This window comes from Microtus pennsylvanicus, chromosome 3 (assembly GCF_037038515.1).
Source record: "Microtus pennsylvanicus isolate mMicPen1 chromosome 3, mMicPen1.hap1, whole genome shotgun sequence".
In the NCBI taxonomy this organism is placed as follows: Eukaryota; Metazoa; Chordata; class Mammalia; order Rodentia; family Cricetidae; genus Microtus; species Microtus pennsylvanicus.
The window spans coordinates 47,961,074-47,975,010 of NC_134581.1; the positions used below are offsets into that span (position 1 = coordinate 47,961,074).

Below are 13,937 nucleotides of genomic sequence, written 5' to 3' on the forward strand. Positions count from 1 at the left end.
TACTGTTGAAGGACACAAGGGATATAATAAATGGAGATATTCTCTCTGCTTGTGGGTTCAAGTATTTAATAATAAGTTGTCTATTTTCCCCAAAATAATATAGAAATCCAACACAATTTCAATCCCCAACACCTTGAATTTTTTGTGGTCTTAACAAATGATTTGAGAGAAAACAACAAGTTAAAGATGGCACCTGTTCACTATCTCACATAACATGCATAAGAAACAAAATTTGCTGGTCAGTGGTGGCACATTCTTTTAATCCCAGCACAGAGGCAGATCTCTGAGTTCTGAGTTCAAAGTCAGCCTGGTCTACAGAGTGTGTGCCAAGACAGTCAGGACTGTTACACTGAGAAACTCTGTCTTGAAAAGAAAAAGAAAAGAAAAAAGAGAGAGAAAGGGAGAGGGTGAGGGAAAGGAAGAGAGAGAGAGAGAGAAGAAGGGAGGGAGGGGGAGAGAGGAAGTAGGGAGAAAGGAAGGGAGGAAGGAAGGAAGGAAAAGAAAAAACAAAATTCACTGGTCAGTGGTGGCACACCTTTGATCCCAGCACTCAGGAGGCAGAGGCAGGAGGATCTCTGAGTTCAATGCGAACATGATCTACAGAGTGAATTTCAAGGCAGCCAGGGCTACACAGAGAAACCCTGTCTCGAAAAACCAAAAAAGAAAATAAACAGGGGCTGGAGAGATGGCTTAGCGGTTAAGAGCATTGCCTGCTCTTCCAAAGGTCCTGAGTTCAATTCCCAGCAACCACATGGTGGCTCACAACCATCTGTAATGAGGTCTGGTGCCCTCTTCTGGTCTTCAGGCATACACGCAGAAAGAATATTGTATACATAATAAATAAATAAATAAATATTTTTTAAAAAAGAAAATAAACAAAATTTCAATTAAGACTAAAGTGAAAAAGAAAATGTTAAAAGTTCACAAGAGCTAGCAAAATGGCTCCATGGTACTGCTGCCAAGCCTGACTTGAGTTCACATCCTGGGTGGGACCCACACTGTGGGAGAAGAGAACTGACTCCCCCCATAAGTTGTCTTCTAACTTCCATGCGTGCACCATGATACACACACACACACACACACACACACACACACGTTAAGTTTAAATTCTAAAATGTCAGAAAGAATTACGAGAGTTTTGTAATATTTCTATGAAGTTGGGTGGGAAGGAAGCAAGGTTGGAGACACAGCTACACTGGTAGAGCGCATGCGGACACACAGAATGCAGCCTGACACATCCTGAGCTTTAATCTCCCTGCCACTACTCCCAGACTACAGGTGTGCACCATCACCCCCATAAACCAGGCAGGCACATGGCCAATAAACCAATATCTCTAGCCTCGGACACTGGCATTCTATTTTGCTATGGTCTACTTTTATTATTTTTAATTATATGTGTGTGTCTCTGTGTGGGTCCCTTTGAGGGCCAAAAGAGGGTGGTATGGGGGTCCTCTGGAGCTCAAGTTACGAGCAACTGTGGGCTGCCCTATGAGAGTGCTGGGAACTGAACTCAGGTCTTCTACAAGAACAGCAAGGATCTTACTGCTGAGCCTTCTCCCCAGCCCTCAACACTGTAATTCTTTTGTAGGAAAATTCAATACTCACACATGGATGCCTGTCAGCAGGAAAAGCCAAGAAACAAAGTGGTGACCTTTTTGACTCCATCTCCATCCATATCTGCAGTAAGTACATCTAAAAAACCTACTGCTGAGGAATAATCCTTTTGTACACTGTAAAGATTTGTCACTCAAATTTAATAAAAAGCTGATTGGCCGATACGATTTTTTGGGACAGAGGGAATGCTGGGAGAAAGAAGGGTGGAGTTAGAGGAATCACCAGCCATCACAGAGAGAAGATGGACATGCCATACTGAAAAAAAGGTACCAAGCCATATGGCCAAGCATAGATAAGAAATATGGGTTAATTAAAAATGTAAGAGTTAGCTAGAAACAAGCCTGAGCTATTGGCCGAGCATTTTTAATTAATATTAAGCCTCTGAGTGGTTACTTGGGAGCTGCTGGGGTACAGAAACTTCCCTACAACCTACTTCTCACAAACACTAACTAATGAGGAAACAGTTACCAACTTCAAAAGACCTGGCAGTGCCCCTCTGGAAGAAGGCTGGAAGGACATCAGGTAACAATCCCCAGGTCCTCTTCCTTTCTCTCCGACCAAAGACTGGTGAGAACTGCCTGGCACCCTTAATCCCAGCATTCTCATGGGAAGCTCTCTAAGTTCAAGGCCAGCCTGGTCTACAAAGAGTTCCAGGTTATATAGTGAGACCCTGTTCAAAAACGAAAAGGGTGATGGGTGTTGTTTTCCACTGCTGTTAATTCCAAGTGACCATCGGAGCAAGCTGTGCAAATTACATTACACTTCTTCATGTAGGCTAATGCTCCAATGGTAAAATGTCTGCAAATAGGACCTCTTTCCACAGGAGATACATGGAAGACCTAAAACTCATCATAAAGTGGAAGAGGAATTGGATCCAACTTCAGCATGCTTTAATAATCACTGGCCATAAGTCAGTGCCTAATCGCTGTGGAAGATTAAACTACAATTCTCTACATTCCATGCCATTTCTATTCATTTTTCTCCTTGGTTCAAATCGGTTCAAATCCATTTCCTTTTTTTTAAAGATTTATTTATTTATTATGCATACAATGTCCTGATTGCATGTATGCATTCGGGCCAGAAGAGGGTATCAGGTTTCATCACAGATGTTTGTGAGCCACCATGTGGTTGCTGGGAATTGAACTCAGGACCTCTGGAAGAGCAGCCGTACTCTTAACTCTGAGCCATCTGGAGACGGCGCACAGTAAAGCTCTGGTTGGTCTTACAGTCAGGTGATTGGCTCTCAGCTTCCCAAGTGCTGCAATTACAGATGTGAGCTACGATGGCCCACTAGATGACCTTAGACTCCTCCCCACCCCCGAGACAAGGTCTCTCTATGAAGCCCAGGCTGTCCTGGGCCTTGCTATATAGACCATACTGGTCTCAAAATTCACAGAACTCCTTGTGCCTCTGTCTCCCTGGGACTGGGATTAAAAGCACGGCTACCACATCTAGTATATGCAGTATATCCATGGCTTCGGGCACACCAAGCAAACACTCCACCAACTAAGCCCAACCACTTTTAATCAACAGCAGAGGGCTGCCTACTCCCAGACTTGTCTATGAGTTCAAAAGGTAACCCAGCTGCCATGTTTCCATCCTTAAATAAAGTGGGGGTGGGGAGGGGGTGTATGGTATGTATTCCAAGCCCCCTTTTAGTTTTGTGATAAACCAGAAAATCACTGTCAAATGACATCAATGAGCTGCCAATTACAACCAGAAAGCAAGCCGTCTTCTGTCTTCTCCACCAGACAGTAAACTCCTTGGAGGCCTGCAGTCTTTTATTCCCTCAGACTCCCTGGTGCTTGGCACAATGCACACAGAACACTTAATGAACGTCTGCTGAGTAAATATTAATAACCCAATTACCACCGCAAAGAAGGATGCTCACCACCGTGTCCGTCTCTATTCTCCTGCCTCATTCTCTTCCTTAATGTGCACAAAGTAGACACAAAAAGATGGAAGGAAGAGCCGGGCGGTGGTGGCGCACGCCTTTAATCCCAGCACTCGGGAGGCAGGGGCAGGCGGATCTCTGTGAATTCGAGGCCAGCCTGGTCTACAAGAGCTAGTTCCAGGACAGGAACCAAAAACTACGGAGAAACTATGTCTCAAAAAATCCAAAAAAAGAAAAAAAAAAGATGGAAGGAAATCTGAGTCACGGGATGCACATCTAGACCTTCATCGTGGGGCTATTGACAAAGTGGAGTTCTCAGTCCCAGTTGCTGCTAAGCAACTATAGCTGCCGCCCCGATCTTTAGTTCAGCTGGGCAGATGAAAGTGATAATGAGGAATATAGATACTGGGCCAAGAAGGGGAAAAGAGATGGTGAAGATAACTTAAGCAGTATTTAGTCTGTGATCAGCTGGCTCTGCTGGAAGGAGGTGAGAAAAGCAATCTGGGAGAGCCAGCCTCCAGGAAGCAGCAGAAAGCCCAAGGATAGGGTGGGATGCCAGCTTGAGGTCCTCCACGCTGGATGGTTAGGCAGCAATGCATGATCTCCTTCTAACTCCTTCGACACAACAATGGGGACTAGTCAGACTGTCACACCTAGCTAGAGCAGGCTGAGCACTGCTTGGGGACCACGGAGCTAGCAGAACCATCCGTCTGCCCGCCATCGCCTGAGAATTGAACTTTCTTCTAAAGGTTTACTTATTTGAGTGGATCCACACGCATCGTGTCCATGCCTGACTTCCACAGAGGTCAGAAGGGCATCATTTCAGATGGCTGGAAACCACCATGTGGGTGCTGGGAACCAAACCCAGGTCCTCTGCAAGACTAGCAACTGCCCCTAACCACTGAGCCATCTCTACAGCCCTTCCTGGAACATTCTGAAGAATACAGACATTCAACCCAGCATGCATGTAACAGTCCAGCAGAACTAACTGTTCCCAACTATGACTCAATACCCACTATTCTTGCCTTTGCCTGCCTCTCTCCCCCACTGCTCTTCTGGGTCTCTGGTAATCACAAATCTACTCTCCACTTTTTAAATAGAGAACTATTCATGTGTGTGTGTGTGTGTGCGTGTGTGTGTGTGTCCGCGCTCTTGCACAGGTGCTACAGAGAGTGGAAGAAGATATCAGATCTCCTGGGGCTGGCATTACTGAGGTGCCCCATGAAAGTGCTGAGTACTGAACTCTGGCCCTTTGTAAGCGCTCTTAACCACTGAGCCATGTCTCCAGCCCCTCTACTCACAATTTCTACGACAGAAACTTTTTAGATTTCACGGGAGTAAAATCTTAAATACTCATCTCTCTAAGATGGCTTATCTCACTTAATATGGCTTCCATCCCACCCATGTTTTAAAAAAAAATACAATCATCGTCTAAGAAATCAAATTCTAACTGCAGCACAAAAAAAGGTTCTCAAAATACCCTGCAATAATTATTAGACATTAATAAAGTGCTCTCTGTTTATAAACAAGAAGCTTTCGGGGAAGTGGGGGGAATAGGAGGGCGCCAACCATTACAACGGTGTTTGGAGGTGCCTGAGAAAGGAACAGAAATTAGGGGGTTGGGGGTTTCCAGCTAATCGGGTTCAATCTTGATAAAAAGCTACATGTGATCGCTAGATTAAGTAACAGGAATTCGCAGATTTGATTCACGTACGCCACACACACACACACACACACACACACACACACACACACACGCACGCACGCAAGCACGCACAATCTGAAAGGGTCACTGTTAAACACACGAAGCCTTTAATGCCCCACCCATTTGAGACAACCGCCAGCTCCATCGAAGCACTCCCCAAGAGGGCCTCACTTTTAGTAAGCGCGAGGCAAAGTCGCGATTAAGTTGTTCGACTGTAAGAGACTGCTTTGCCTGCTTCAAATCCTGGGGCTGCAGTTTTCAAAGCCAACAGCTGTGGGGGGTTCTTTCAAGTATTTCTACTTCTTTTGCCTTCATTTTTTGAAAAAACCCTAACAAAGGCCTGAAACAAAGTGTGAACTCCCCACATCTGACACTTGCCGCGGAGTCGAAGGAATCCCACCTCCCCGCGTTCCCACCCGGGCCTCTGGGAAGCCATCGTAGGAAAGTCGCTAAGTTCCATCGGTTCCCGCTGCGGCAGGAGCGGGATGCTGGGCCCCGGGATGTCGCCCCACCCAAGCCCTCGCCCTCCCCGAAAGGCTGCGCGCGCCCAGGCCGCAGCCAGGGCCCCCGGAGGCCGCCAGGGAGGGCGATGGCCCTGATCAGCGGGGACCTGCTCCCCGCAGCCGCCTCGTGCGCGCCTCTCCCCACCTCTCCCTCCCCGCGTGTCCCGCTCCAGAGCGAGCGGTCGAGCCCGGGCCCGGATCACCGGCCTCCCACGCCTCGATGGGGGACCCCCGATCGGCCCGCAGCCGCCCCGCACCTCGTCCTCCGGGAGCCCCGGCGCCTCCGCCTCTTCGGCTGCCATGTCCGAGCTCACGCTGGACGCACCGCCCCTCCCAGGCTGCAGCGGCGGGAGAGGAAGGGGAGGAGGCGGCCTTGCGGCTGAGGCCCACCCCGAGAACGCGCGGGGGTGCAGGGGCGCGCGGCGGGAAGGGGCGGGGCGCCCTCCGCGGCTGCGCGCGTGGCTGGGCTCGGGCGCGGGGGGCTGGGTTGGAGCAGGCGTGGCGGGACTCCAGACACAAGGAGCTCGGCCGGCGCGCGCGCGCGCGCGTGGCAGGGCTGCGGCGGGGGCGCGCGCGGGCTGGAATGGTTGGTGGCTGAAACCCGCAGCCCCCGCCTCTGCAGGCGCGGGGGGAGGCCGGGGATGGGGGACGTCGCTCTTCCGCAGAGAAACTACCTTGCGGTTTTGCTCAACAACAGGTCTCCCTGGGAGCCCGCCGCCACTCGGGCCTGTGTTTAGAGCCTAGAGATGAGGCGCATTTAAGTCCCATCCTAAATCCATGTCTGAAAGCGTGCTCTTGCCGATCAAAAGCCACTTTAGGACCCGGGAAAGAATGCGCAGGCCTAAATGTGGGGGTGGGGGTGGGAGTGGGGGTGGGGTGGGGTGGGGGAAGTCTGCTCCAAGTCCAGCCGCCAGGCTTAGTTAGCCGTCCAAACGTGCTTAGCTGAGCCTCTGCACCGCCGAAAGGCCCTGAAGAAAGAAAGGGTGGGGGTGGGAAGGGAGCCGCTATGTTTTGCGACGGGCCTTGGTGTGTCTCCCAGGCGAGCCTTCAACTCAGTTTCCTTCTGACTCACCCCCCTGATCCTAGATTACAGGCCCAAATGATATCTTGTATTTCTATAGTTGCAAAATGTTTCGGAAATATAGACTCTCAAATCTGATTTCAGGGCCCGCGAGATAGCTCAGGAGGTAAAAGCTCTTCGCCACCAAGCTTGACAACAAGGGAGCCCGAGGCCCCGCACCCACATGGAGGAAGGAGAGAACTGACTCCAGCCAGCAAGTTGTTTTTTAACCGACACGCGTGCCCACAAAATAAATAAAATAAATGCTTTTTTACAGATCCCAAAGAGAATTAAACGAATCCTGAATTACTAGTCTCCGTTTAAAATGTTGACGGGGTGAGCGATTGATTGTTTATATAATATTTCATTGAACTTTGACAGAATCCATTTCATTCATATTAGCTGTCAGAATTCTGTTAATATGTAACCCACACTTTATCATTTGTGTTAGGACAGATGTGACAGGTAAATATGGGCGCAGTATTCCTGAATACTCAGATTGTTGGCTTACTTAAATCTAAACGCTATCACGGGGCTAGCAATGTACATTCCTGGGAGAATGATGCCTAGCATGGGCAAGGCCGACGTTGGAGCCCCAGCCTCACAAATAAGTAAACAAATAGGCACTTGTAGAATCAATTCTTTCCCTTTATCAACTCACCTATCTGTGTCCTTAGGTGTTAGGAATAAAATAAGCAATAAATGATAAATAAATAAATAAGAATAAAATAATCACAGTGGTCAATGCACTCAAGAGGCCAGCTTGATCTATATAGTGAGTTCCAGAACACCCAGAGCTACTTCATGAGACCTATCTCAAAAGAAGGCGGGAGAAATATATTCTATATGTCTCTTATTTTGAGAGTAATAATTCCTCCTAATATCTCATTGTGTTATTTTGTTTTTTTAAATTAAGCAGGGTCTCGCTGTGTAACACTGGCCTGGAATTCACTACACAGACTGAGAATCCCCTCATAGAGATCCGCCTGCCACTGCCCTGAGTGCTGGCATTAAAGACACGCACCATCGTGTGTACATGTACATGGCACTGTGTACATTTTTATATTTAATGTTAAGCAGGTCATTCAAGTTATTTCAAACAAGATCAGAAATAATTCCATTACTGGTGTTAACATGTAACGATGGAAGAATCGACAGCTTGAAATTGGCAATAGGATCATTGAGAACTCCACATGAGATTCAGAGCTGCAGCATTTGGTAGTGATAACTCCAAATCCCAGTTTTTGAATCATGGTTCTTTTCTTTCCATCCAATGAAAATCACAAGGAAGAGTTAACCTGGCAGGTGCTTCCATATGATGAACAAGAGTGATTACTATCCCCCCCCACACAGAAATCTGGGAGGGGCCCCGTGAAGCCGGCTCCTGAAAGAGAGAAGCTCTTACCTGGTGGTCCAATACTACACTGAGAACCCCTTTCTCGATGTATTCTTCCTCAGCTCTATGGGCTATTTATGGAAGTGGTGAAGGGTGTGTATGTTCATGCTTGGGGTGCTACAGCGAGAATGTGGAAGTCAGACTCAACTTTGTGGAGTTGCTTCTCTCCTGCCATCTTTATGTGGGTTCTAGGGATTGAACATGGGCCTCTGGAGTCTCCATAATAGTCCCTTTTACATATTCATATACTCTCTGAAGAACCCTAATGTATGTGGTAATCGGTTATGGTAATTGTTAATAGAGTGATGTATATACTCTTGACTCAAGTTTTTCAGATTTTTAACTCAAATCATTCTTTTTTTATTCTCTTAGAAGTGCATTGAAAGCCGGGCGGTGGTGGTGCACGCCTTTAATCCCAGCACTCGGGAGGCAGAGGCAGGTGGATCTCTGGGAGTTCGAGGCCAGCCTGGTCTACAAGAGCTAGTTCCAGGACAGGAACCAAAAAGCTACGGAGAAACCCTGTCTCAAAAAACATCCAAAAAAACAAAACAGAACAAAACAAAAAAACAGAAGTGCATTGAAATCAGTACTTGAAAAGCTCCAGCTCCTTGCCTTTCTAGGAAGCAAACTGCAACCCACTGGAACCTGGGGGATAGAACCTCAGCTTACCTGACTGGAAACCAAGCAATCTCCACATTGGTATTCCCATGTAATCATTCCTGTCTAGTGGCAGGGATGGATTCCCAGCTTCACACTGTCACCTGCAGCAGCCTGAGGTTTTTTCAGAGACCTGGCTTCAGGCAAAACCAGATCCTCAGCCAAACCACAGAAAATAGTTTCAGGATTAACCTGTATGAAGCAGAATTGGCGTTTATTAAAAATAGAAAGAAGAGAGAATAAAGCATTCTCGAGAGCAAGGGTGTGGGCTTCTCAAGGAAAGGACTGCCTAAGTGTCTGAGCTGTAGACACATCATGCTGGTAGTCTCACGTTACACCTCACAGGGTTGGTAAGAATTTTTTTCCCTCTCTTTTTGTTAAGTGAGATTCTAGGGTGGTTCCAGAGGTGCCCTGGATGGGATTCCAGTCAGGTAAGATAAAATCAGGAGCCACTAGGGTTGCACAAGGAGTCAGGACATGTCCTTCCACTGTCTGTCACTGGGGTTTCTGGTGAGAGTCAGAACAAACTGCAGGAAGGTATGGGAAGGCCTCAAGCAAATGTTAGTTGGGTTAGATTGGTGTGTGTGTGCGTGTGCGCATGTGCGTGCAATGTGAGTGCTGGTGTACATGGTGTATGGAAACCATATGTTCACCTTCAATGTGAAACCCAACAGCTTGTCCTTCTCCTATGTCCACCCCACTTCTTATCTTATTTTTTATTCTCACTGACCTGGAACTCACTGGGTGGGTAAGAAAGTAAACTCCGCGTGAAGTTTCTTTTATGTACATTATCTTCTCAGAAGTTTATGGAAATCAGATTGAGGTCCTCATGCTTGCAAAGCAAGCACTTCAGCCACTGAGCCCATGCTCTTGTACTAGAATTCTCCATTCTCGGCTGGTACGTGGCTTCTCTATTCCTGTGTCCATAATCTTCCATGTTTCTGTTCTGTCTCAGTTCCCACATAATGCAGACACCTAGCTGAAGTCAACTAAGTCGTTTCTTTTGCCATGGATTGATTGATTGATTGATGAGCAGATGTGTGAATGTGCACAGGCATATAGCTGTAGCTATCAGAGGACACGTGTGCACAGGCGTGTAGCCGTAGCAGTCAGAGGACAACTCAAAGCATCAGTTCTCTCCTTCCACAGTGTGGACCCAGGGATCAAATTCGGAACGTCAGGCTAGGTGGCAAGAGCTGCCTGGGGTCATTGTTGACTCTTAGTTCTCAAAATCCAGGCTATTAAAAATATAAATAAATAAAAATAAATAAATAAATAAAAGGAAGGAAAGAAGAAGAAGAAGAAGAAGAAGAAGAAGAAGAAGAAGAAGAAGAAGAAGAAGAAGAAGAAGAAGAAGAAGAAAAGCCTTCTCTTGAACTTACTTTACCAGGAACTTCAAAGGTTCTTATCAAAACTGACAAAGGGAGCCACCATTCTGTTCTCTGCCCAGAAGGTGGTAATTCAGAAAGCCCTGCTGCCTGGTGGGAGGGGAAAGCTGGCAGGGTATTCCCAGAATACTAAATCATTGTCAAAAAACTTTTACCATGCTTGATGGCGCATGACTTCAATCCCAGCCCTGGAAGACAGAGACAGGCATATCTCTGTGTGTTCAAGACCAGCCTGGTCTACATAGTGAGTTCTAGGACAGCCTGGGCTATGTAGAGAGACTCTGTCTCAAAAGATTAAAAATAAATAAATTAAATAAATAATAAATAATTGAAATTTCACAGCAGGACTGAGGAGATGCTTGCTGCTGAAGCATTAAGACCTGAGTTCATACACACAAGCAAGTTAGGGATTGTATCTAGTCCTGGAGAGGTGGAGATGGCAGATCCCTGGGCTTGCTGGCAGGCCACCTCAGTCTACTCAGTGGGCAAATGAGAGACCTTGTCTCAGAAAACAAGATTGATCACTCCTGAGGAACAACCCCTGGGGCTGTCTTCCGGCCTCCTATGTGCACCTACACACACGTGCACGTGCGCACACACACACGTTTTCACATTAATATCTTGCCTCCCCATTTTTCAATGTATCTCTTAAGCCCCAGTGCTGTGTTTCATACTAGCTAACCCTATCAGAATCCCATAAAGAACCCTCAAACCCAGTGCATCTGAAAATTCCATCAGTCTTCTCCCTGTCTCTGGAGAGGGTGTTCTTTCTTTTTGTTTGATTGTTTTGTTTTGTTTTTCAAGACAGGGTTTCTCTATGTAACAGGACAAGCTCTTGTAGATCAGGCTGGCCTTGAATTCACAGAGATTCGCCTGCCTCTGCCTCCGGAGTGCTGGGATTAAAGGCGTGTGCCTTTAACCGACTGGAGATGGTGTTCTTACCTAGTACATTCCCAAAGATGAGTAACCCTCAATTCATGCTCCCTGCCCTCCCTCTCTTCTGCCCTCCACCAGTTTACTGCACAATAGAAAATGAACCAGAGCATCTCTCTCTAGCCCCCCTCCCCCACCTTCCACCTCCATCTTGCTGAGTTCCATAGCTAATGTCAGTTTGTTACTGGTTCTATTTTGTTTTTATTTTTTTAAGTATTTGTGTGTGTGTGTGTGTGTGCGTGCCCATGTACGTGCATACCTGTATACCTGTGCCCGTAGAGGCCAGAAGAGGTCGTCAGATCCCCTGCAGCTTGAGTTACAGGCTGTTTTAGATGCCAATATGACTTGCAGGAACTAAACTTGAGTACTCTGCAAGAGCAGCAAGGACTCTTAGCCCCGGAGCCATCACCCCAGACTGCCAATGCTTTGTTTGTTTGTTTGTTGAAATAGGGCTTCTCTGTGTGGCCCTGGCTGTCCTGAAACTCACCCTGTAGACCAGGCTGACCTCAAATTAACAGATATCCAACTGCCTCTTCCTCCCAAATGTTGGGATTCTGGGAGTGCACCACCACTGCCTGGCTTTTGCTCTCATGGGCGAACACAAAAGTTACAATGTCTCAGTTTTCTCTGCTACACCGTTCCCACCAGTAAGACACTGAATCTACTCGCACTGACTTTCAAGGGCAAGGGCCAGCTGCGCATCTTTACTCTCCAAGTTGCAGATGTGGTGGAAGCCTGTAATCTAAAGTTCATGCCGTGAGTGTGTTTACAGTACTGGGTAGACCCTGCAAACCATGACAGTGTCCACACAGAGTATCAGTAACTAAACGATTAACAGCATGTTTTGGTGCAAGCTCCAGTAGAGGACTGGGATGGGTAGAGCAGGGCAGAGAGCCACCCTGGTGCAAAGGTTCTGTGATATGGAGCTTGTATTCTTGAGCGGAGTTGAGATTTTTCAATTAGGTCTAGCACATATCTCCGAACCGTCCTTCCCAGGAAGAATGTTTGCTGGTTACTTTCCATCTCTGCTGGACTAGGGTGTGAACTCCCTAATATTTCCAACGTTGCTTATGTGTAGAATGGCTGAGCAGGCAACTGCAGGCATCTTGAATGGCAGAGGCAAAGAGGCCCAAGGGCAAAGAGGAAGAAGAGCTGGGCTGAGCAGTGCAAGTGAGTGGCTTCCAGATTCATCCTCCACATAGCCGATGTCCTCAACAAGGGCCTCAGGAAGTTTACTGAGGGGACACAGCAGAGTGACAGAGGAATCTGATACACCCAGTTCTGCTCTGACTTGGTCCAGCCGATCACACAGCCTGTGTCCTAATGGACTCAATAGGCTACGGTTCAGGGGATGAGCTGCTGTATCCCCCATATAAACTGGTCTCAGGGCAGCACTGATACGCTTCGTCTCCCTTCTATTCCACCCATTCCAAGCGTCCCCACCCTTGGCCAGCATTCAGCAGATCTGGGCTGCTGCCTATTGGTGACTCAAATTTTCATCCCCAGGGGGTATGAATCATTAATTGTGCTTGCTGCCGTCCGTGTTCGTTTACAGTTAGCACTGGACATGCAGGTACTGAGACATGCCCGCAGAGTGCATTCTTCCCCCACCCCCTCCACTACCACGCCCCCAAACACACACCCCGAGTTCAGCACCTCCTCTGCTGGTCTTCTTTAATGGCACAACCATTACCCGTCATTGTAGCCAGCATCAGCTCTTTATCTGTATACAAATGCCTGCAATAAATGTAAAGGGAAAAGCTTCACGGTGTTGATGGCTCCATCCAGGACTGGATGGGCCTGTGGTTTGGGCTGTGTTAAAGCAGCACATGCGGTGGGAAAGCATGGTGGAGCGAATCTACTCAACTCATGGTCAGAAAGGGAAAAGAGAGAAAGGGGTGGGTGTCCCACAGTCCCCCCCCCCCCAGGAGCTCATCCCTAGAGTTCTAAAGACCCCCACTAGACCCCACCTCCCAAAAGCTCCTCCACATCCCAGTAATCGTACCCTGGGGACCAAACCTTTACAATGGCACAAGACTGAGGATGGAGACCCAGCCTGACCACATAGTCCTGTGGGAGATGCTTAAGACCCAAAGTACAGTATAGCACTGGCAACATGATAACGTTTTGTGTTTTCCCTGAGACAAGGTCTCATGTTTCCCAGACTGGCCCACAGCTCCCTGTATAGCTGAAGCCAACTTTGAACTTGTAATCCCCCTGTCTCCACCATTGAGGGCTAAGATTATAGCTATGTACCATTATACCCACTTTATACTGAGGAATGGAACCCAAGGCTTCATGCATGTTGGACAAGCATCCTACCAATTGAGCTATGTCCCTGATCTAGTAATTCTTTGTGTGCTCGCACACAATATGGGAAAACGTTTGGGTAAATGGTCATAGCTTTTAGCACAACAGAACCCTCATGCGTCTCCCGGAAGACACGCCTTCTCTATTCCACACCAGGAGGCAAGATTCCTAAACCAGCAAGCAGTACCTGATAGTGTGAGAACAGAAAACCCAGTCTATGGGCGAGTCTATCACCAACTTATCATGAGTCCCCCAAGTCTCTGCTCCTCCAGAATCTACCATTTTCTTAATCTTTTGGGGGGATGGGAGTTCAAGATAGGGTCTCTCTGTGTAGCCCCAACTGTCCTGAAACTTGCTCTGTAGACCAGGCTGGCCTCTAACTCAGAGATTTGCCTACCTCTGCCTCCCAGAGTGCTGGGATTAAAGTTGTATGTGACTACCACCTGGCATTTTTTTAATCTTTAAAAGATGTATTTA

At 47.5% G+C, this 13,937-nt stretch overlaps 1 protein-coding gene across 1 annotated transcript in view; it reads right to left on the reverse strand.

Annotated features, from left to right (window-relative positions):
- Positions 1-6,123, reverse strand: part of Nedd4 (NEDD4 E3 ubiquitin protein ligase) — a 92,670-nt gene extending 86,547 nt beyond the window's left edge. Inside the window, exon 1 of the mRNA XM_075965292.1 lies at positions 5,972-6,123. Within this exon, the coding sequence (XP_075821407.1) occupies positions 5,972-6,018 (47 nt within the window). The 5' untranslated portion in view covers positions 6,019-6,123. The remainder of the gene's footprint in view (positions 1-5,971) is intronic.
- Between the last annotated feature and the right edge of the window lie 7,814 nt (positions 6,124-13,937).